This window comes from Cheilinus undulatus, linkage group 12 (genome assembly GCF_018320785.1).
Source record: "Cheilinus undulatus linkage group 12, ASM1832078v1, whole genome shotgun sequence".
In the NCBI taxonomy this organism is placed as follows: Eukaryota; Metazoa; Chordata; class Actinopteri; order Labriformes; family Labridae; genus Cheilinus; species Cheilinus undulatus.
Genome location: NC_054876.1, coordinates 45,570,965 through 45,596,406, shown reverse-complemented (window position 1 = coordinate 45,596,406; position 25,442 = coordinate 45,570,965). Strand labels below are relative to the sequence as shown.

The 25,442-nt window shown below is 39.4% G+C and overlaps 1 protein-coding gene across 2 annotated transcripts in view; it reads right to left on the bottom strand.

Annotated features, from left to right (window-relative positions):
- Window positions 1-576: 576 nt before the first annotated feature.
- Window positions 577-25,442, bottom strand: part of klf5l (Kruppel-like factor 5 like) — a 48,407-nt gene continuing 23,541 nt past the window's right edge. Inside the window, exons 3-4 of one of the 2 annotated variants that reach the window (XM_041802132.1) lie at window positions 23,300-23,359; window positions 577-6,334 (exon numbers count right to left, since the gene is read on the bottom strand). In XM_041802132.1, coding sequence (XP_041658066.1) covers window positions 6,156-6,334; window positions 23,300-23,359 — 239 coding nt within the window. In that variant the 3' untranslated portion in view covers window positions 577-6,155. Of the gene's footprint in view, window positions 6,335-23,006; window positions 23,148-23,299; window positions 23,360-25,442 lie in introns of those variants that run through there. The other variant, XM_041802133.1, reaches the window with a different exon arrangement.

Genomic DNA, 25,442 nt, shown 5'->3' with positions numbered 1-25,442 from the left:
TTAGCTTATATTTTGACATTTAAAATTAATAATTTTGAATTTTATCTGAGATTTTGACCTTTTAAACCAATGATTATATAATTCTATCAAATATTCTGACATTTTAAACTCATGATTTGTGAATTTTATCTCATAATTTGACCCTTTAAACTTATGATTTTTTAATTGTAGCTTAAATTTTGGCTTTTAAACTAATGATTATATAATTTTATCTAATATTTTGACCTTTTAAAGTCATCATTTGTGAATATTATCTTAAATCGTGACCTTTAAAACTCATGATTTTGAATTTTATTTAGTACTTTAGAAATCTTGATTTTATCTTTTGACATTTTTTAAAATCTCAAAACCATTTATCATCAGTGTTCTGTTTATTCACCTATAATTTGTTAGCGGGGAAGATGAGGTTGACAGTTTACGGGAAATTTTGACCCAGTTAGGCCCTCAGGTTAGACCCAAATTCAGGATTCGGCCCCTGCTGTGATTGAGTCTGACATCCCTGCGGTAAGGCATACGAAGAACAACCAGAAAACAAAGCATTTATTAAATGAATCTTTTTATTGTTTCATTGCAGCATTTTGCACAAACAGAAAAAATACACTGTTGTTGTTCTTAGGAATTTGCTCATAAACTGATAAATTCTCTTACACACACATGAAGTATCAAAACACAATTAACAAGCATTTACATAGTACCGATCTAAAATCCCATTAGTTTAAAAAAGGAAAACAAATATTAATAAAATAGGAGGAAATAAAACAAATAAATATTTACAAAGTCTTCTGGTAAAACTACAGTTATGTACACAGCGGGCGGTCGGTGCTCCCTCCTCCAGAGAGAGTGAGGCAGGAGAACCAGTCTTTACAGAATAAAACATTAATGTTGAAATTAAGGGATGAATTTCATGATGGACAGACATGGGCCAATCAATAACTGTCTTTATAACCTTAAAAACTGAATGCTCTTAGATCACAAAGTTGTTCCAGCTGAAGAAATGTAAATTGAAGTTTCTGCTTGTTGAGTTCATGGGTTTAAAAAAAAAAAAAGATCAGAAATTTAAAATCCCCTCTTCCTTTCCAACATGTGCCACCTTTAGGAAAACAACTATAACAGCAGAACAAGAAACTTGCATTTGATGTTGCATGTGAATTTGATTTATGTCCAGTTCTGTCCTTTAAATAGCTCAGGCGTAAAGACTTCCTTGTCCTGCAGGGAGCTGTGTTAATCTGCAGATTTAAAGCTATGCTGCTGTTACACGCTTTTCCTTAAGATGGTACAAGTTGGCAGTTGTAGAACTGGTCTGATTTTGCTGAGTAGCTCCCCCTAGTGGGGAAGCATTCTCCTTAAGCATTTACAATGAAACGTGAATAAGGCTGGCTACTCCCTAGAACTTTAGGCCTAATTTTGGGCCTTATGTTCCTAATTCTCCGCAACATCCAACAATCGGGGCATTGCCAGAATTATTAACTAATTATCTATCCTAACAATCCCCCAAGTGGGCGGTGTCATGTCGTTATTTTACCGCTACCAACTGAGCCAGATCCTCCCTGATCTTGAATCGTACATATCAAACATGTTTGATAGTTACGAGAACAGATCGAGCTGAGTCTCATGGATTACCTTCAACACTCAATGAGTGGTAGCAATGTAGTTTACTTTTGCCATTCATAGACATGACCAAAAAAACCTCAGAATTTACATACATCACATTAAATTTTATGTGCAGTTTAAGTTTTGTAAAAGTTTTATTCTGAAGTCACATTTGATCACGCAAGCTTCTGTGAAATCTTGCATGGGTGGAAACGCCACCGTGAGATTCTTACTACAAATGACAGGCATGTGTTTTCAAGGTCTGGTTCAATAATCCTGTGTGTCTTCAGTGGGATTATAAATAGGGCTGTCAGAGTTAATGCATCAGTCGCATTAATTAAGATCCATAATTAGTGTGTCATTTTTTAAAAATTGCATCATTTGCCTGCTTTGTTGTCCCTTTTAGCAACACTCCCTGCAGCCACAGTGATGTACATAAGTCAACCACTGCCCCTTAATGTCACATTTCACAGCTCAGCGGACAAGTCAAAGGTCATCTGCACCTTGAGCCATCAAACATTTACCACTTTAAAGTTCTCTTATTTTCTTTTCAATCCAAGACAAGTTCCTTTTCCTTGTTTTCCTTCAAAATAAAAGCAGGTCTGCGCCAAAATTAGATGTGAATTACCCTTAGTTGAAGCCAATATAAAAAATAAAAAAAAATGGAATTAAACTATCTCACATGCAAAGTGGCAGGATTTGAAAATGTGGATAGTAATTGCAAAGAAACTCTGAGCTTGATCTAGATTTAAAGTGTTATAGTTTAGGGTGCAGATGGCCTACTGGTTAGGTCACGCCCCATGTACAGGGTGGCCCAGGTTCAAGTCCAGCCTGTGGCTCCTTTCCCACATGTCTCTTCTAACTCTCTTACCCCTGTCTCTGACTCTATCCACACTTCTTCTCTGTCAATTAAAGACATAAAAAGCCCTAAAACATATATATATTAATTAATTTGTATAGTTTAACCGCCCTATCTGTAACATAAAAAACTGGTTTAAAAACTGTCAGTATGTCTGTGGTGTCCTATGTCACTGAAACAAACAACTGAAATTTAACGATCGTCTATGGTTTTGGACACAGATAGTCTGCTCATAAGTGTCTTTGCAACATTAAGATCAGTTATTACTGTTGTAGTTATTTTCTGTTGAGGTGTGGATGTGAATTCTTTTCACTATTGGGATGCAAGGACGTGCCATTTTATGCCATTTTGATGGCATTTTGGCAGCTGTAACATGTCAAAAACTCTTCAAACTCATCATAATTATCAGACCTGCTGAGAAATGGGATATCTTGGTGGTTTTGCACATGACTCATGCAAAATGGCCCAATAGCGCCCCCTTGAAAACTTCAAAACAGGGTCCCCCATAGGGGTTACTTTCACCTACATGTATGAAATTTATTGAGCCTATGCTGCTTGATGAGATCTACAAAAAACCCTCTTGGGGCCATACTCTAACTCCAACAGGAAATCAGCTATTTGTGTATAAATTAGCACAATCTGTGTTTTTCTGGCCCATTTTCAGGAGTCCTTCAAGGATGAACTCCACCAAGAGGGTTTAACCACTTCAGCTGAAATTTGATTTACAGCTAGAAGAGACCTTGATGATGAAAACTTATAAAGCTTGTTTTATTTGAACCTTTTTTCAGAAGAAAGGGGGGTAAGGATTGTAAGGGGACACATTTCTGTAAATAACAACTATAATTCAGTCATTCAAAATAAATAGAGTTACTTTTTTTATATCTTTATCCATTTTCCTGGTAACATCGACTATTTCAGCTCATCTCATGTGAACAGCAAAGCATATTTTCTCCTTTTGTAATGTTGTTGGCAGTCGTACAAGCTACACCATTGCAGAAACATCCAGAGTTTATGACTCGAAACTAAAAAAGAACCACGAAGCCACAGCTGACATTTAATGTCACGCCATGAAGCGTACGTTAACCTTCCAGTTTACAGTGCACTCTTCATTAAAACCATCAAGAGTAATTGGGTTACCGGTACATCCACCCTCTGGAGTTGAAGTGTTAAACAAATACAGGAGAAAAAAGGAAAAACCGGCGCTGTACAGAAACTGCAGGCAAACCGTGAACTGCTGTCAGAGCTGTGTCACCGTGGTAACCTGTACTATCACGCATACAAACATTGGCAAATGGCTGTGAGCTCGACAGGTAGTACCTGTGCTGAAACAAGCAGAACCAGGTGATTACTAACTTTTCCATTGAGGGTTCCAGATCATGACAGTTGATTATTTTGTTGACTTTTTCCCTCTTAAAGGGAGATTATGTCGCAAGGAAGTTTCGACATTTAAAATCGTATCAACATTTAATATAAAAAAAGTCAAGTATAAATCTTAATACATTCGTTTTGTATTCTCAGACGCACAATCTCAGACTTATATACATACACAAGTATTTACAAAAGGCAGGATGGAAGGAAGCTCTCCTCTTTGACAGTTCATACCTCAAACAATAAAACATGGTGACAGTGAGGGGGAGGAGGAAGTTGGCAACAGATTTTAGGGTAAAAATAGTTCATGTGGAAGAACTTCAGTCCTCGATTTGATCAAAAAGAGTCCTGAATGCTTGGTAAGAGCCTGACCCCACAGTTCTGACGTCTGCAGTAGGCAATGCATTTGTGTAAGTGCGATTGTGTGCATGTTGCACGTTATTTTAGATGTGTGTTATGGATCAGCATGATGGAAACAGACACCAAAATCATCTCTGAGTCCTGGGTAGATCATTAGCTCTGGTGCTAAGACTTATGCAAACACAGCACTGACTGATGGCAACGGATGATTTTTATCTCATCAAGAAAAAGAGAACAATAAGAGGAAAAAGCTAAAAATCAAAGTTATTTTCCACAGGCCAACTGTAAGACATTTTGTCCTTTGATTTATTACAATTTATAGCAAGCAGACCAAGCATGCAAAGTCTGCATGCACGCATTTTAACTGATGCATACTACTTTGCTTAAGTCCTGAAAAGTGACCATAAATCTGTCCTAAGATGTACAAAAATTGATTATAATTTTTGTTCAGTATCCTAGGAGATAAAACACACAAAGAGAGGTGGATGGGGAATAGCGTGGCATGATGCAATTCCTGCTGCAAGCACGATTAAGTTGCCTTAAAATAAAGCCAAAAAAAGGCAAGCTGGCTCAGTGTCTGCTGGTTTCAGCATTACTCTGCAAAACTAAAACCTGTGCAAGTGCATTTATCTAATATGAGTCAAAAACAACCTCATCATTTAACCCTTAGAGCTCACGCGGCACGGATTCATGCTGCAAGCACATCCCTTTAAAAATCACTTGGTAAAGTTCAAATGTCGTAGGTCATAGGCACTTAATTGTTTTTTTTATCTGAAAGTTCAGCATTATGCCTTTCTGACTATGTTCTCCATGCATTTATAGCTCTTACAGAACTTTTTCTAGTGAGCCCGGAACTTGGCTGACTTTCCGGGATCTCTAAGGAGCGTTGTCGTAAATAACAAGAGGTGACAAGTTTATAAAAATGTTGATAACTTTTGAACCGTAAGTTATAGACACTCTTTTTTCCTCTAAAAGCTGACTTTCTTGTTGTTTGTTTCCTACCTTCGATGTCTCTGTAGCCCTAAAAGACGAGCCCGGACCTTCGGTGACTTTTCGGGGTCTTTACAGATTGAATCCACATTGTCAGATCCGATATTAAGTGTCTTTTTATCTATTTTTAATCAATTTTCGATCACTTAATTCAGCTTTTTGCCCAAGGCATCGCCATGTTGTTTACCACAATGCATTTTGTCTTTAGAGAAAAAATTTAAGTGACATTACTGTAGTAGATATATTCTTAAAGTCCAGGTTGTCCTGAAAAATAAAGTATGTGTAGAGCTTGACTGTGCATCACAGGGTTGATGTTTTACAAGCTTTCTAAGGTAGAGACATTACGTTGAAAAAATAGCTGTGAGCAATAAGGGTTAACTGACAAGTCCAGTAAAACACCAAATTTCAGGATATAAAATGGAAAAAATAAAGAGTTTGTTGCTTGTAACAGGTTTACATATCTTAGGTGTGTTGAAATGAGTTTTGTATATCTCAACATCCTAAGACGCTGCACGTACATATGAGGACATTACATTTTGGATTTCCTTCATCATGGTGGTTGAAACTGACGATAATGCTGATTCTGAGTATTGAGATATGTTTGACTAGACAGTAGACAGCTATACTTGGAACTTGGGATTTTCCTGAGTATGTCATTGATTCTATTGTTTTCACAAACCAATAAGATACATAAAAAGAAGAAAAGTGCTGAATTGTGTACTCAGTATACCTTGAAAGCATACTGTATAATGTGGGACTGGGATGTTAGAAATCTATCGTAACTGCCCATGTTTGTTGGTGGTCAATTTGCATATCTGAAAGAGAAATTTTCCTGTTATCAATCCTGTTTCATAGATATGATCCCTGACGGAGCAACAGGGATGATTTTGGTTCTGTTCATGAATGCTGTTTGGTCCGTGCGACTATCATGTTTAGACACTAGTTTGTGTATGATTGCGGTTGAGTGATATGTACAGGTGTGTCTGTGTTAGTTCTGGTGGCGCTTCATGTGCAGGGCCAGGTGATCGGAGCGGGAGAAGCAGCGGCTGCAGGCGATGCACTTGAAGGGTTTCGCTCCGGTGTGTTTCCTGTAGTGTCTGGTGAGCTCGTCCGATCGGGCGAAGCGCCAGTCGCAGCTCTCCCACGTACAGCGGTACGGTTTCTCACCTGCAACACAGAGAAGAGGAGCAGAAGGTGGGGTCAGAAATGTACTTGATTTTTAACAGGAATGGTTTAGTGTTTGTATCTTTTTAAAAATAAAACGTGATGATAAAGAAGCATCCCCACAGCATGATGCTGCCACCACCATGCTTCACAGTGGGGATGGTGTTTTTGTGTTAGCGATAATAACTTCAACCTGCGTAGCTCTGTTCCTGAGCGGCAGTGATTTTTTAAATTGCAGTTTGCAGCGTGGGCGAGAGAGGTTGAGCTTGTGGTTTTTATGGCTCCCTGCTGTCAACACTTTGCTCTTTGCAGTTAAGCTAAATATTGAGATAAAATCACAAGATGCAATGTACATGACAGCGAGCTCCACTGCACATGACAAAACCAGCAGACTTTTGCTCAGCCATACCGCTACTACTACTAACAAGCATAATAATAAGTATTATATTAATTATTAAAGGGAGTGATACTGTTGGACAGAAAAAAAGGGTAAAGCAGAGGAGAGGGCCAAATTAGAGCAACTTTGTCTGACTTCAAGAGATTTTCATGTCTCTACTTGAATCATCACAGGATGTGTGCTTGCTTCATTCCTGCCACTGTGTTGTAAAAGTGCTCAAGGGATTTTTTAGATGGCTTTAATTCCAGGAGCATTTTGCTTAGACATTCTGACTCACCTCAGGTCCTAAAATCGCTACATAAAAACACCTTAAATGGAAAGTTACGCCTGAAACCCGGAGGAACATTGAAACCTCATAATGCACTTCTTACAGACTGCCAAAACTTAATGTCTGTGAAGCTTTTAACATTCTTCAGGCATCTTCAAGGTCATATTAGAGTTATTATGAGTTAAAAATTAATCAACAGGGACAGGGCCCCTTGCAGGTAGATCACAGACTTCCTGTCTGACAGGAAGCAGCAGGGGAAACCTGTCTCTGACAGCAGAAACATCAGCACCAGCTCCCCCTAAGGCTGCATTACCTAGACCTGCATCTTCAGTCACCAGTCTGTGGTCCCTGAAGGTCTTTGACTCATCTTTGGGGGGGTGAGTCCACCTATAGGTGGGAGGTGGACCATCTGGTGACTTGGTGCAGTCAAAACAATCTGAAGCTCAGCACTCCAAAGACAGTGGAAACAGATTTCAGGAAGGACGCTGCTGCCCAGCGGACTCGCTCCACCTCCTTGGGACCCTCATCACCCAGCACCTCGAGTGAGAGCTCAACATCAGCTCCCTCATCAAAAAGCCAAACTTCTGATGGTGCACAACTGGCTGGAATCCACTATCTCTCCATGACCTGTACACATCCAGGACTCTGAGGTGTACAGGTAAAATTGCAGCATGGACTTTCGAGGCCCTCCCCTCTGGCAGGAGATTGAAGTCCATCAGGAACTTTTTCTCCCACTCAGCTGTCAGCCTCATGAACAGTACTCTGGCCCTCCCCCCACAGACCCTCACTGGACCCCAGAACCATCCCACAAAAATAATGCAGGTTTAAAAAGACTTTATGTGTTACATCAACACACAACTGACGTTATCTCTGCTGTTTCGACTGCACACTATGTGTTACACTCCTTTAGATAAATGCACTATAACCTAATCACAGTAAACCTGCACAACTGTGCAGTTTCACCTTTTGCACCTTTTTGTGATGTTTATATTGCATTTCATATTTAAATTTGCTGCTATATTTTTCTATGATAACGTCTTTATATGCCTAGCCTCTTACTTTTTATTCTGATCTCTTTCGCACAAAGTCAAATTCCCTGTATGTGGAAATGTACTCTGCAATAAAACTCGATTCTGATTTTCTGAATACCAGAATTCTGGTGCAAATATTCCTTTACAATCTCAAAGCTCTCAGACAAATCTGCACACCTTTAATAATTATACATACTTTAATGACATGTGTAATACTATAAAGACACTATTTCTCATTGTTCTGAAATTGAAAGGTCTTTATAAATAGAGAATAGAAAAGTAAAGCCCTGGAGAATAATGAGTGAAGTCAATCAGACACGGCACTAATCCGACTCCACCCAAACATTTCTCTGCTGAGCCACAACGTGCTGTTGCCAAACACTGAGCTAATCATCAACACAGAAAAGCTCTGATGAATAGACTGGTATGCAAACAACACAAGAAAAGTCATTTTTCAAAGCTGAGGTGAAAAACAACATCTGGGGAATCAATGCAAGGCACATTCACCAACAGAGCTAAACGATGAAGTCTGCAAGAGCACGATCTAAGACGTACAGTTGGAATCTTTTTCAGCAGGAGGTCTGGTCCCTGTAAGGGACTTATAATTTTCTCGTCAAATACAATCAGTTGAAAATTTAGCACTCCAGGATAGGGATGATCCTACCAGCTAAGAAGTTCCTACCCAGTTAAAGTGCATTCAGAAAGTATTCAGATCTCCTTTACATTTTTTAGTTCCGTTTTCTTGCAGCCTGATGCTACAGTCAAAAAAATAATAATAATAATTCTCATCAATCTATAATCAGTGCCTTATCATGACAAAGTGAAAACAGAATTTTAGAATTTGTAGCAAATTAATAAAAAAAAAACAACTGAAATATCACATCAATATAAGTATTCAGACCCTTTACAACAGGGGTGTCAAACTTAAGGCCCAGGGGCCAAATCCGGCCCGTGGTAGAATTATACACAGCCCTCAGGATCATAACACAGTTTAACCATAATTGGCCCGCCAGTATGAGGTCTGCAGATTTCCTCCAATATAAAAATGTAAACTTAACCTTGATGATTAAAAATATCCCTAAGTCATCAAATTTAGAATCAAGAGTAAAAACAATTGAACAGAGTTCTAGAAGGACAACCTTTACTGCAGCTCTCCACTGATCTGGGCTTTATGGCAGAGAGGATGGAGAGACACCTCAGTGCAAAACGCATGAAAGCCACTTGGCTTGATGCAAGAGACTTAATGCAACACATCTGCAGACTGGTGAACTGAACAGGTAGCAGGGGTAGATGCTGTGATGGAGGGTGGAGCAATACAGACAACCTGCATCTTTGTGTTGAGTTGAAGAGGTGCTGCTTTTAAGTTAACTGCTGTAAAAATCAGAAAATAAAAATGTCTGCTTGTTCTGCCCAGTGCTTTTTGTCCTTTCTCTTTCTCCCATGTGAACTCAGTTGACCAGTCAACCAAGAACTGACAAGGCAAATAACATTTGATTCTACACTAAATAATGCCTTTATTATTTTCAAAAATTGTTTTTCATATCTACAGATGCCAATAATGTGCAGATACTTCCATGCATACCTAATCGTCACTTTATCTTCCTGTCACCTGCATCCCTCCCACTCATGCTCTTTGGACCCCCTTGCTCTGCTAATGACTGTCACAGAGTGACTGATGGCCAATAGCTGATAGCTTCTGCTATTGATTAGACAGCATCATAAAAGCATTATCAGGGCCCACGCCGCTAATGAGCACTTGATGGTGCAAACGGCCACGGACAATCTCACTCCTGCAACACTGGATGACAGAGAACCCCCCTGAACTGATTCATGGCATTACATTCAGATGAAGTGTTGCACAAAAGTTTTTGAGGGATGCAAATACAGATGAGATTTTTTATCAAACAAGAGAGTGAGCTGCCAACTTCTCTCTATAAATATCCTGTTGACATCACTCAGGATCACCATGTGTGGGTTTTTCTTCTTCATAATAAAAGAAAAGTATGTATTTTGTAATAAATGAAGGTGTATTTTTATTGCAATATTCATAACAGCTGCAGGGATCTCCTTTTGTAGCCACAACAGTAAACCTGAGCAGACGGTTTTTTTTTTTAATCCAACAAGCACGTGAATCCCACATCAGAGGCTGAGACGTGCTCCAGTCTGCCATCGGGACAATATCCTGTTTCTGGAGTTAACTGCTCTTTATGTGTGCGTAGAGGTGGAGTACAAATGTCTCCGTATAAAAAGGCTGACGCTCTCGGCCTGCAGGTGTGTTTGGTTTTGCTCTATAGCTGCTCTGTTGGGGTCAAAGCACAGCCGCCTCTCTAAGACTATTATCCCCGGGGCTGGCAAACAAGCGGCTGAAATACGACACACACGCACAGAACAAACACACTTGACGAGTGTATACTCCTAAATGAGCTGCCAAAAGGTCAGGTGTAAACCTTCCGAACCATCTACGTATCTGTACCATCTTTTCCTTCAGTCTCAGGAAGACCACCGAGTTCAACTGGGTTTCCATTGATACCATATGGTCAGTCTATGAGGTATTTAATATCAAGACGATAACTCATATTCTACAGGTTGTCATTCTCTTGCAAGACGCGTGCATGTCAATTTATACATTCGCCTTCAGCTCAAAAAAAGGCCTTTGGCCTGTCTCGATTATGTTTGATTCAATGGATGAGGCAAAGAGATGGAAGAGGACGGTGCTGAATGAAGCTAAGAACAGAAAAAGAGAGAGTGAGCAAGAAAGAAGCTGAACAAAACGCTAGAAGGGATGCACAGACTAAATACGAGTACTTACATTCAGGTACTCACAGCTACCAAGTACCAATAATACCACAAGAGTTGACAACTCATAGCTGCATGTTTTCATTCTCCTCTACTTTTTTCATCCTCAGTTATCTTAAGATACACTATATAGCCAAAAGTATTCACTCACCCATCCAAATTGAAATCAGGTGTTCCAATCACTTCCATGTCCACAGGTGTTTAAAATCAAGCACTTAGGCATGCAGATTGTTTCTACAAACATTTGTGAAAGAATGGGTCACTCTCAGGAGCTCAGTGAATTCCAGCGTGGTACTGTGATAGGATGCTACCTGTGCAAGAAGTCCAGAGGTGAAATTTCCTCACTCCTAAATATTCCACAGTCAACTGTCAGTGGTATTATAACAAAGTGGAAGCCATTGGGAACGACGGCAACTCAGCCACCACGTGGTAGGCCACGTAAGATGACAGAGCGGGGTCAGCGGATGCTGAGGCACATAGTGCGCAGACGTCGCCAAATTTCTGCAGAGTCAATCGCTACAGACCTCCGAGCTTCATGTGGCCTTCAGATTAGCTCAAGAACAGTGCGTAGAGAGCTTCATGGAATGGGTTTCCATGGCCGAGCCAAGCCATAAATCACCAAGTGCAATGAAAAGCGTCGGATGCAGTGGTGTAAAGCACGCCACCACTGGACTCTATAACAGTGGAGGCGCGTTCTCTGGAGCTATGAATCACGCTTCTCCATCTGACAATCTGATGGACGAGCCTGGGTTTGGCCTGACCTCAACCTGACAGAACACCTTTGGGATGAATTAGAGCGGAGACTGAGAGCCAGGCCTTCTCGTCCAACATCAGTGTGACCTCACAAATGTGCTCCTGGAAGAATGGTCAACAATTGCCATAAACACACTCCTAAACCTTGTGGAAAGCCTTCCCAGAAGATTTGAAGCTGTTATATCTGCAAAGGGTGGACCGATGTCATATTTAACCCTATGGATTAAGAATTGGATGTCACTTAAGTTCATATGAGTCAAGGCAGGTGCCACTATTGCCACTATATTTGGCAATATAGTGTAGATCTAAAATAATTTGCTAGTCTGCACCAGTCAGTCCAGAAAGTTCACACTGGTATTGGATCAGAACTCGGTAAGGAAAAAATGGTATCAGATCATCCCTAACCCAAAACCCCCATGACTCCTGATGAACTATCTCCAGAAGACGTTACAGTCAAATCTGGATCAGTTTAAAATCACAAAGAACATAACTTCACATTCCCAGATCCTCTGATATCAGTTTTGGATTATTACTTCTCATCTTACCGCTGGGAGGAAAAGAGCACAGGTCTGAGAAACTTCATTTACTCCACTGTCCTGATTTAACCTGTTTTATCTATTAACGATTCTTCAACTATAAGTCTCTTCCAGCGCTTGTAAAAGTCTCCTTATAAACATGTTTTTTTTAGTCTTAAAGCATTTTGATAAAGGATTAGATGAAGCACTACACCTGTGCTGTATACCCTGGTATATGTTTGTTTATTTCCTCGCCTCCTCTGCTCTTAAATGACTGAGTAAGGCATCCATAAGCTAATCGTGACCATAAAATGTAAATGATGCTGATGGATAGAACAAATCGGAATCAGTTCTTGGCTCTCATTCCCTATTGATGGAGCACATCTTATTGTGAAAATACTAGTTTGGGGTCAATTTGTAATGCAAACCTTAATATTTGTAATAATGTACCTAGTTGGAAGGTTGTGAATCCTTAACTTGGTTGAGTGTTTCTGCAGCTACTTTTAAATTTCTCCTCTCCTTCTTTGGTTAAAATAGTGACAGTTTCAAGCATTCAAACATAATAACTCATGACATAATTGGCTGATTATTCTCATCTCTCTGTCTCTAGGATGCTCTTTCTAAAAAAATGTTTATCTCCCTTAACTCTCAAAGGCATCAGCTCAAAGCTTTCACAAACATCAGACAGAAACTGTTTGATCAGGTGGCTGATTAGAAACGGACGGCCTATTATCTCTTTCTCTCAAACACACAGAAACATTCACTAATGAGAGCATGAATGAGGAGCTCATAAACCATAATGGACACTCTCGTGAATGTGGAGGCAGTTTAGCAGCAGAGAGCATCATCAATCACAGTGGGACAAAAAGCTTTTGTTGCAGGCTGACACGTACTTCAGAAGAACATATACAACATGAGTACTGACTCTCTATAGGAGGCTTTAAGCGCCTCTGAAAACACTGCATGGAAACTTGGACAATATGTTCTCTCTAAGGCCCGACAACATGGGTTTACTATTCAACTATTCATGAATATAACTCCTTAATGCTTATTATTTATTAGAAACAATAGATAAACATCTGCTATTGCTGCCCTTGCCATTGCTTCATGTCCACATTATTTAATGATTGCCACTGATGCCAGATCAATACATCTGTGCATCCCTAATCCAAAAAATATCTTTGTAAGTTCACAAACGTTGCAGATGCAATGTAGAAAAATGCATCTTATGCATATAAAGTGTTTGAACAATAAATATACTGCCTTAGTGTTAACCCTTAGAGCGCACACATCCCTTTATAAATCACTTAGCAACATTTGAACCACAGGTTGTAGACACTTAATTCTTATTTTATCTGAAATCTCTCTGTTGTGCCTTTCTGATTATGTTCTCTGTGCATTTGTTACTCTTACAGAACATTTTCTGGTCTCGGAGGACGGCGTTGTCGTAAATAACAAGAAGTGACAGTTTATAAAAACGTGGCTAACTTTTGAACCACAAGTCATAGACACTTAAGCCCGATTTATGCTTCTGCGTTGCATCGACGACGTAGCTACGTGTAGCCCTCTGCGTCGACGCGGACCCCTAGACATAGCCTGACGCGCACCTCCAAAAAAATCCTAACTACGCGTCGTGGCGACGCAGACCACAAGGGCTGTGATTGGTCCGCTAAAAAATGTAATTTCTCTATCCAGGTCCCTCAGTGGGTGAACCAGTGTGGTAAATTCACCCGTCCTCAGCCTCGACTCATTTAGTGGTCGTACAGACCACCTCCGCAAACGTCTTCCCTGTCGCCTGCGCTTCAACATTTGCAACAAAAGAATTTGTTCGTCAATATTGATGAGCTCCAACTCCAAACACACCCGCTCCACCTCGGTCGCCATGACCAGAAGATAAACAAGGATTTGGATGTGACACCTCTGAAACCACACACAGCCACACCCCCCTAGCGACATGGCGGTGAAATGCAGAACAACGCGGTCCCTCGACACAGAAGTTCGAATGGTCAATGATGGCATCGCGTCAACGGCGTAGGTATAGCGTCAACGTGACGTAGAAGCATAAATCAGCTGATTTGAAAGCTGACCTTCTTGTCGTTCATTTGCTACCCTCGATGTCTCCGTAGCCCTAAAGGATGCCGTTCTAGTGAGCTCAGAACTTCGGTGACTTTTCTGGGTCTTTACAGATCGAATCCACATTGTTAGATCCGATAATAAGCATCTTTTCAATCCATTTTTAATCCATTTTTGATCACTTCAGCTTTTGCCCAGGGCATCGCAATGTTGTTTACTGCAATGCATCGTGGGAGTTGTAGTCGACCAGTTGCATCTCTACTGCTTTGAGGAGTGGCATGCATGGCATGGACTTTTCTTTGTATATATGTAGATATTTTGAAAACTGTTAGTCACAGAATGTTTATTTTATTCACCGTTGCGTCCCTAAGAGATGGGAGAACAAGTCTGTACAAAGAAAAGGCTTAGTCACGATTGTTTTCTGTGTGTTATAAATAAAAATCTCTGAGTTTCAAATTCTGATTTGTTTTCTTCTTTTGTGATTAGAGTCCAATAACTTTTTAAAAATTCAAGTGACATTACTGTAGTAGATATATTCTTAAAGCCCAGGTTGTTCTGAAAAAAGGATGTATAGAGCTTGACTGTGCACCACAGGGTTGATGTTTTACAAGCTTTTTTAGACAAAAATTCCAGACAAGATATGATGGTGAAAAAACTAGCTGTGAGCTCTAAGGGTTAATTTTATTTAATAAAATGTCATCAGACTCAATAGAAGGCATTGGCAGCTGGAATTGCACTTCTGTTTTACGTCCATTGTACTATGTGTCCCAACATTTTTGGAATTAGGGTTATAAAACGTAAGAACACTAAAAAAATCAGCGGTTTTTCAGTCAATATACCTGAGAATGAATATTGAGGTTTAACAGAAGCCTTTATCAGTGTGATTTAACACAGTAATCTATCAAATATTCAAACTAAATGTCTCCTCATTCATGTAAAGTGTGGATATGTGAAGGTTCATATGATCTAACTGTGGGTTTCCATTCATGCTCTGAATGACTTCACAGTGTACAATAAAGAAGTGTGACAACATTTTAAAAGCACCTATGTGGGGTTTTACTGAGTCAAAGAGCAAACACTCCAGGCTCCTCAGGACGCTCATAAACCCGCTCTGTTTTATCAGCTCAGTGTTTGTGAAGAGGGCTGGAGGTTTCCCCATCAGCCTCACACTACTCTACTCTTTACGCTCACTAACACAATTATCAAGTTGCACATTTACTTTAATGGAGCTCAGGCGGCTGCTGAGGCCATGGTCAAGGCCGTCCGGGAGTACGAATGGGAGGAGCAGGTTGTTGTGATAGCAGAGATGTGAATGAAGGTAGAGCCATGAACTATAATAACCTGCACCCTCAGCCCTCAGGTGGTTCAGGCTTTGACTGATGGTTTCCTCAAATTGCATTAGAGATGAGGTGAAGATTCAAACATGTTCTTAACAGAGACTTTAAAGTATGCAGACTCTTTTCTTACATAAAAGAACAAAACGTTTTGTCAAAACGAAGAGAGAACTTAACAAATTTACATACTGAACTCTTCTGACGGCTGTGATGATACTTAAACTTCTATTTTAGTCCTAATAGCAAGTTAATGCCAACATTTTCTTTTCAAATGCACTTTTGCAACATTAATAAATAAATAATGGCCTAAATCAGCTATAGATATCTGCCTATACTGGCTGTAAATGTTGGCCTATACAGGCTGTAAAAATCAGTCTATATGGGCTGTGAAAATTGGCAATATTGTCCTATTTTTGTGGTAATATTGGCCCATATTGGTGGTAAATACTGGCCAAAAGCAGCTGTAAATATCAGTCTACACCTGCTGTAAATATCTGCCTATATCAGCTGTAAATATTCAACAATATTAGCTGTATATATTACCCTATATCAACACTAGATAGTGGTCTATATCAACTTTAAATATTGGCCTATACCGGCTGCAAATACTGGGTTACAATAGTTGAAAATATCAGCCTATATTAGTGGCAATTTTGGCCTACATCAGCTGTAAATATTGGCCTATATTAGCCGTAAATATTGGCCCATATTAGCTGTAAATATTGGCCTATATCAGCTGTAAATATTGGCCTATATCAGCCATAAATACTGGCCTGTATCAGCTGTAAATATTTGCCTGTATCAGCTGTAAATACTGTCCTACATCAGCTGTAAATACTGGCCTATATCAGATGTGAATACTGTCCTAATTCAGCTGTAAATATTGGCCTATATCAGCTGTAAATATTGGCCTATATCAGCTATAAATACTGGCCTGTATCAGCTGTAAATATTTTCCTATATTAGATATAAATATTGGCCTATATCAGCTGTAAATACTGGCTTTTAAACTGGTATCTGTACAAAAACTTAGGAAACAACTGTAACATCATCAAGTATTTGGATGTTCTGATCAGGACTAAACTGATTAAAAGATTGAAACTTAAACATTTGGGGAGATAAGTGTTTAAATATCATGTTTTATAACATTTTTACCTTAATGGCCATAATGTTGGAAAATGTAAGCGATACCAGCAGGTTAGGTAAATTAAAATGATCTGAAAATGATAAATAAGTACAGCACTTATGTAAATTAAATACATTCCTCTGCTTTTGCAGTGTGTTTCCCTGCTGAGCCTGTTCGGCTATAGATAAGAATAGTTTCACAGCAGGGAAATCCAAATTCAACTCATTTTGAGAGAATTCAAATCTAGCCTTGAGCTACTCAGTCTACTGACCTCTTTCTCAGGCAGACTGAGCAGTAGCTATTAGCCTGTTGCAGCATGCAGTGTGAGTGGGAAATCACACATAAAAACACACAATTTCCTGCTGCTATGGACAATCTAAATGTATAAACATGTTAATACATTTTTCAGAAATGTAGGATTAGATGTCTGAAAACAAAGATGTCTGCTCTGTTAGTAGCCATTAACCTCTGAAACAAGCTTCCCCCTTGGCAAAAAGGATGAAATAGATATTATTGAGATCCACTGCATTCTTTCTTTGCTGATACACCCACACAACTTCCTGATACTGCAGCCTCAGGACATAAGAACATATCTCATTTCCAGTGAAGTGAAGCACATAGAGTCACCACATGAACAATCTCTGCTGAAACAGTGACAGTGTGTTGACGCAAATTAAGGTTAAGCTTCTGTTACCTTTTAATTTTAATGGATTGAAAAGTCCCTTTTGGTTGTTGGGCACAGCCGTACATGTGCAGACAGATAGATGTACGCTACAGTGGAGCAATTTGTCAGTTAATTGTTCTACATGAAGTCGACTGTATTGAAGCAAAAATGCAATAAAAGCTTTCTATAAGTGAAAACAACTAAACTAAGTTGCAAACCAGACTCCAGAGTCTTAAATCTAGAGGACACGGGTACACAGGACTCATGATTTCTGCACCAGAGAGGAAAGAACATTTTAAAAAGTGGGACCGAGGACCGAGCCTTGAGGCACTCCACCGAATAAAGATGTAGAAAAATATGATTCGACTGTCTGGATTATTAAAGACTAGAAAAGCATTCAGAGAGCGCAGACCTCTGCCATTAGCCCTATCTCCCACTAGTAAAGAATCCTTTAAAAAATTCCTGGAGCAGGTGGCCTAGTGGTTAAAAGGTGCTCCCCATGTACGTGGGCGGCCTGGGTTCGAATCCGGCTTGAGGCCCTTTACCGCATGTCTCTCCCCAACTCTTGACCCTGTTTCCGTCCCTATGCACTGTCCTCCTCTATCTAATAAAGCACAAATATGCCCAAAAATAAATCTTAAAAAGAAAAAAAAAAAATTCCTGGATCCGTCCCCATGTGCCCCCCACCACGGCATTTGCTGATTACCCCCTTCCCGGTGGGTTGGAAACGCGGTGAGGCAAAGCCTTGGCTTTGCTACAGGTGGACTGTCAAGGCGGAAGCATTGCCTGCTGGTGCCAACAGATGCACTGACAGTCTCCCCCGTGGTCTCACTGGATGACTGGAAGTCATGGGAGAGGGTGAATATTCCTCTATTCCTCCCAGCATTGTGAGTATTCTCGCTACAATTCGCTGTCTTTCTCTATGTTATGCTCCGACTCGTCTCCTCAACTGGTGTGCGTATTTCATACTCTATAAACTCCAAAACTTTGAATGGAAACACAGACAAAATGCTGCTGGGATTGAAGTTACTCATGTCTGCCATTTCCTGGTGTAAAGTGGTAACAGCGCAGACCTCCGCCATTAGCCCTGTCTCCCAATAGTACAGAATCCTAAAAAAAACTATCCTGGACCCAGACGGTGATCCGGATCACTCCCAAAATCTAATCAGTTCTTCCTTATGCCATTTCTGACATTTCCTGAAAATTTCCTGAAAATTCATCCAAAACTTTTTGAGTTATGTTGCTAACAAACAAACTAACTAACTAATGAACAAACTCTGATGATCACATAACCTCCTTGGCGGAGGTAATGAAGCAAAATGGACTAACAGAGATTGTAGAGCAATTTCAATCTTGATCCAAATATTTGAACAAGATTTTAGAAAACAAAACCTGAAATAGATGAGAAGATGTGGTATATCTTCTACATTTCAGTTAATCTCATGTTGTCTCTTTTTGCAGGTCCTGCATTCAGAGACCGTCAACATTTCTAATTCATGAGTCATCATCAACCAAATGCAAAACATGCCGAAGCATGCTCGCTTTAGTCAGATCACGAGTTTAGGAACATTTATGAATATGATGGGAACATCGTTGAGTGCTGAATGCCTCCTTCAAGGAAAAGTCGCTCTGGTTATTTCTTAGGGTCAATCATGCTTTCATTTTTTTGAGACACAGCTGATTGGCGAAAAACAGGGGGATGATTCCAAACTTGCCCTGTTGCAGATCATTATACTGTATGTTTTTACGTTGGGGATCAGGACCAACGTTCTGAGACTGTGTACAAAATGTTTCTACTTCAGCAGAACTTAAACTAAAAACTCCAAGAGTTGCAGAGATTTTCCTGCAGATTTCATGGCTGTCAATGTAGGTGTGGGAGATGGGGAAGCAAAACATCTGATTTCTGCCAGTTTTTGAAATGCCACTCAGATATACCTTACCTTAAGTGTATTTAAGGTAGTAAAAATAAACCAGTGTAACTTGGCTAAATAAAAAAGCCTACATCACAGCTTTCTGTTAAGACAAATAGCCAATCACTGTGAAGAATTTTTATGCATCCACCACTGGTCAGAAAGAGAATGACACTCCATGTGACAGAAAGGGGAAAGATGCAGATGACTCATCTCCACATTCAGACACAAAATAAGAGAAAACTGCACAAAGCTTCCATGTTAGAAATATTGGAGCTTGAAGATGATATCCATAACACCCTCTTTAAATCGGACCTAAGAGAGAGCAGATAGAGATGATGAGTGCTGCTGTTTTCTTTGTCTTTATTTATCAGGGCAATATAAATCTAAATGTTGGATCATTTTGGTTGTCGGTGTGTTTACCACTAATGTTGTTCTCTCAGAGTTTATAGCAGTGTGGGCAGCCTATACTGTATTTATAATTCCTTTACTGTCTTATTGCTTCATTATTTCTTCTGTTTACCATTCTCACCGTGTATTTTATGGTCTATTTGTCTTCTTCACCACTGTATCCTGCAGTTTAACAACCAAACTTCCCCACAGGGATCTATAAAGTTTCAGTTGATCTATTTATGATGTCCCTATGTGCACATTTCATTCACGTGCTCTCCCTCTCTCCGTCGTCACAGTTTTCACACCAGGGGAGCTCAGCCTCTTTAATCGCATGAGTAAATCTCCAAAATCCAGGTCTGAGGCTGTTGGGAATCTGCAGGTTTCATCTTACAGGAGGGAAACGCATCGAAACCAGCCTTCCCCCATTCTTACCAGCCCCCCTTTTACAATCCTCTGAAAAGAGACTGAAAAGCAGGAGTAACTGGTTTGGCCTTAGTTTTAACTGCATGTCTTCCCTCCATTTTTTCCTCTTTCCTCCTTCCTCCCCTCCTCCCTCATGTCTTTGTTCTGTCCCTCTCCGTGGAAGCTTGGCGAGCAGGTACGAGCACGTTTAGACACGGTGGAGAAAAAAAAAGGAAATCACTTCACTGTTGTCTTTTAGCTTCTATTGTGTTCATCTCTGGGTGCAGTGAAACTGCCAATGGGACAAAATATGCAACAGACAAATAAATGAGCTTAAGCCTAACAATTGTAACAATTGCAATGGGTAGGTGTGGACTGCATGTATTATAGTTTAAATCCAATGATTAGTTAACATGTGGACAGAAAAGTGAGGTAAACGTGAGCTTTTTTAAGGGTTGATCATTCATTTGCCCAAATCAACAACTAGCGCTGGGTACGATGTTGGGTTTTTAGGATATACAGACGTACAGGTCATTCAGAAAGTATTCAGGAAAAAAAAAAAAATTTTTACTCTCATGAATCTACACTCACTACCCCATCAGGATGGCATGCAAACACAACTTTAGAAAATTTTGCAAATTTATTAAAAATAAAAAAACTTCAGGAAATAATGTAATTGTAATTTTTTTCTCCAACACTGTCTTACGTATTTTTTTCACAAACAAAAGCAACAAATCATTCTATATTATAACCAACACAATATATTAAACTAGTGCTTAACAAGTTGGAAAAAGTATGTAATTGTGATTATTTTGACTCATATTGCAAATTTATTATGAATTGTTACATCAAAAGTGAAGATCTTTTTTTAAAGAGGAAAAACATACAAAAAGGAGGAAAGTAGGATTTTGTAAACTTTTCAAAAAAAAAAAAGTTACATGTGAATGATTTCAAGATGTGCAGGGCAAAACATCTCTGCTGCAAAAAACAAAAAAACCCTATATTGCATCTACTGCGATTCAAAAATTGCAGCAGGCTTTGATGTGATTTAGATTTCATCTAAATTTGGATTAATTTCCCAGCCCTAGTTTTTATCTTCTCAATACTGATGTTATTTAAAAAGGGGGACGGTCTTAATGCTCAGTATAAGGATAGTTTATGGTGACAGCCATAAACAGTGGTACTGGTGCATGCTCACCAAGCAGTCCAGTTTGGTCCAGTAAAACCTGATCTTGCTTTAAGCCAGAGGGTCTATACTGGTCTAGCCATAAAACCCAGATTCTGGTTGTGCTTTTTTAAGGTTTTAAGAATAGAAGACACCATCAAGAGAATAACAACTTTTTTCCAAAGCATTTCTATCCCAGATGACAAGATAAAAAAAGTCAACCAGAATTTAGTCCTGGAGACACGTCTGCCTAGAACTTCTAGAAACCCTTGAGACTTTGCAGCATTTTTTTCCAAGGCCCCCTCAAAACAGCCCTGCAATCCACTTTTGTGTCCTAAACCCACCAGGTGAGAATCAATACTTCAAACCAATGGTCCCCAACCTTTTTCCTTAGGACTCCCTATTTGTGTCTAAGCGCCCCCCACATCATAATAGGCCTACATACACTTGTTCTTGACAAAATATCTATGCTACTGCAATAGTGTAGAGGGCCACGATTGAAAAAAAACAAGAAGATAAAAAAGATAAAGGAGGATCTGTTGATTTTCCAGAACAATCTTGAAATTCTTACATTTAAAAAAATATTAATTTATGAGAAAAAAAGACTTTACACTGTACATGAACTAAAACTAAGAATTATTGAGATCATAAAGTTAAAAAAAAAAAAAAAATCTCTTTCCAGATGGTTTCTTGTAAATTTCTGATGACACTGTTGTAAATGTAGGATTTCAAAAGCTTAAAATTTTTGAGTTCCGTTTGTCATTAAAAAAAAAAAAAATCCATCTTTTTAAACTCTGAAATTCTGAGTAAAATAAGAAAAACTTTATAATCTCAAAAACTTTGGGTTCTTGCCACCTAAAAGGTTAATTTTTTGCTCAAAAATTAGCCAATTGTCTTCATTTTTTTAATCTCTAAGGTTTTTCCAAACATATTATGTTTCTAATCATGATTTCTTTTTAAATATATCCCATTAAAGCCTGAAAAAACAAGTTAAAGCCAGAAAATTCTCATTTTTTGGAACTGAAATGTTTATTTCTTTTCTAATGAAATCCAAAAAAAATACCTAAATGCCCTTAAAAATTCAACATCTATATATACACTGCCTGGCCAAAAAAAAAGTTGCCACCAAAAAAAGGTCACACACTCTAATATTTCTTTGGACTGCCTTTAGCTTTGATTACAGCAGGCATTTGCTGTGGCATTGTTTCGATAAGCTTCTGCAATGTCACAAGATTTATTTCCATCCGGTGTTGCATTAATTTTTCAACAAGATCTTGTATTGATGATGGGAGAGTCTGATCACTGCGCAAAGCCTTCTCCAGCACATCCCAAAGACTGTCAATGGGGTTAAGGTCTGGACTCTGTGGTGGCCAATCCATGTGTGAAAATGATGTCTCATGCTCCCTGAACCATTCTTTCACAATTTGAGCCCACACCCCAGGTTGGGAACAAATGCTTTAAATGATAGAATATTGATCAATCTATAATATCAATTCGTCCTGCGACTTTAAACTGAACAACATGCAAAGTGAGTACATTTCATGTGAATGAGACGGTGAGAGAGCAGTACCTTAATGGCATCATCAGTGAAAAGTCTCCCTTTCCAGTGAAACTGCACACTGCCAGTTTGCACAACAATAACAAATGCGCCGTTTTAAAGATTTAGCATTTTTTAGGCACCCAAAACAAGACAAAATGCACAGTTTTCAGCTGCAACTGCTGTTGTGCAGACATGTCCTAAGACGTGAACACTGTAACGGAATATAAAGTAGTACAAATATGTTATTTATTGAAATAATTTCAGTCTGACAGTTGATAGTAAAAGATCAAATCTTTAATCAGGAATCCCAGTGACCTGCTTTATTTGTAATGGGAGGGGTTATAATAAATAGAGCGTTGTATTTCCTCAGGCAGAGCGCTGATGTTGTTGTATTCACTGATTAAAACCAGCTGCTTCTGTCTAGCTTCACCACTCGTGGATGATGTTTTCTTTAAGTTCACAAAAGAAAAATGTCAGCAGTTGGTTCAGTGTTTGTGGAAGTGAAGATGAAACCATCACAAAGTAAGACAGACAGAAAGATAAATATTTTGTTCCTGTCACATCAGTATGAAGGTGATGGGACAGAGAGCTGTTTTCTCACCTGTGTGCGTCCTTTGGTGTGCCTTCAGATGAGAGCTCTTTGTGTAAACTTTGGTGCAGCCTGAAAAGAAATCACAGAGAATATAAGCCTGGATGACAGCAGGAACGTCCTCACCTGACATCCTCAACTCAGGATTCCTGCATCCTTTTCAAAATAAAAGTAGAAACTTTTGATAACTGTTTTTTCCCAAGCATTTCCATTGCATTTCTCCATTTTCCTCTCTTTTTAAATTCTTTGCAAATCTCCGAATTATTATACAAATTGGATTTTAGCACCATAAACATTCAATTTTTTAGTTATTTCAGTGAAACTCATGGATGGTGTTGTATCTCAGGGCTCTTTGGATCACTGAAATCAATCTCAGACACCTGTTATCATTAGCTTTCCAGGTGAGCCCAATCAAAGGAAAACTACCTGAGGAGGACATTCCACATTATTAAGCGGGCCACAGGTTTCAGCAATATGGGAAAGACAATGCACCATCTCATGCTGCAAAGAATCCCCATGTCATTGGCTGCTGTGGGCATAAAAGGAGAAAAACTCATGGTGTGGCCCCCATCCTCCCCTGACCTCAACCCTGTTGAGAACCTTTGGAGCATCCTCAAGCTAAAGATCTATGAGGGTGGGAGGCAGTTCACATCAAAGCAGCAGCTCTGGGAGGATATTCTGACATCTAGCAAAGAAATTCAAGCAGAAACTCTGCAAAAACTCACAAGTTCAATGGATGCAAGAATTGTGAAGGTGATTTGAAAGAAGGGCTCCTATGTTAACATGTAACTTGGCCTGTTAAGATATTTTTGATTGCCCCTGCTCTATGGGGCAGCGATTACCGGGGGGAAAAACACAAACAAACAAACAAACAAAAAAAAAAAACAGATCAATCAAACTGGCCCCAAAGTGCTTCGGCCAACCAGGCAGATTCCCAGTGTGACAGATTGCCAGTCCAACCCTGACCTGACCTTGTGTAATGCAACAGCCTGCTTCTTTGAATCATCATGGACTTAACACAAGCCAGTCATTGGATAAAACACACTGCTGCGCTAGGATGAGAGAAACAGAGTCGACACTAGGGCTGAAGGATTTGCAAAACTAATTTCATTGCGATTTTTTTTCCCCCAATATTGCAATTGCAATCTAATATGCAATTATTATAAGGTTCTTCATCATGTAGCATAAGCGTTCTGTATTACAGCCTACATTGAGTCAGGAACACACTCATCATTCATTTAACCATTTTATTGCAAAATGGATATACAGTTTAACTTGGTGGAGGGGGCTTTGCTCTAAAGATGCTCCCTGGGTAAGTCAAGCAGCTTGCTTTGACTTTCCAGGAGTTGCATGGCTAAAAACCACCATATGGATAGATCCATTTATGACAATGTGTATTGAAAACAAATAATTTCAGAAGCAGTTAACCCATATTAGCATGAATCTGAATATGAGGGTGCAAAAAGCTTTAAGCTAACAAGGAGGAGGCTGGGGTGGAGGAGGGTGAAGCTTTGCCAGCAGCAGCATGGCACATCAACAGTGATGCAAGCATGGATTAGTGAGAGGTACGTCAGACTGCTGTGTTGACACTCGAATGTTTGCATAATGTGCATAAAATCTCTGCTGCTGCAAAAAAAGAACGTGCTATACTAGTATTTTGACACCTTTCAAATTGAAGAAATATTGCAACTTCTGCGATTTGTAGATTGCAGAGCGCCATATTACAATCTAATCTAATTTGTGATTAATTGCCCAGCGCTAGTCGACACTATGCAAAGCAAGCACACACGTTGCATGTTGCTGTTATTACAGACATCACATTTCCAGAGGATATCTCTTCACCTCACACAGCACTGACACTTGCTGTGAAAACTGTATTTTCTAAGTATCAAATTTCTGCACCATTATTCTAGTTTCTCACCCCTTAAACTGTCTGACATCCAGCATTTTGGATGTGGAGAAAATGGATGGATAAATACAACTGATGCATCACTGCCTCCACTCTGTAAAAATGAGCTTACAAGCTCTGTGAGTGAGAAAAGTCAAAGAAAAGCAAGAAAACTGGTCTGTCAGCCACTCCTGGTGCCTTGTCATCTCCCTCTTACCTTACCTATGTCTAAGCTAGTGACACAGAGAAAACACAACTGGGCATTGC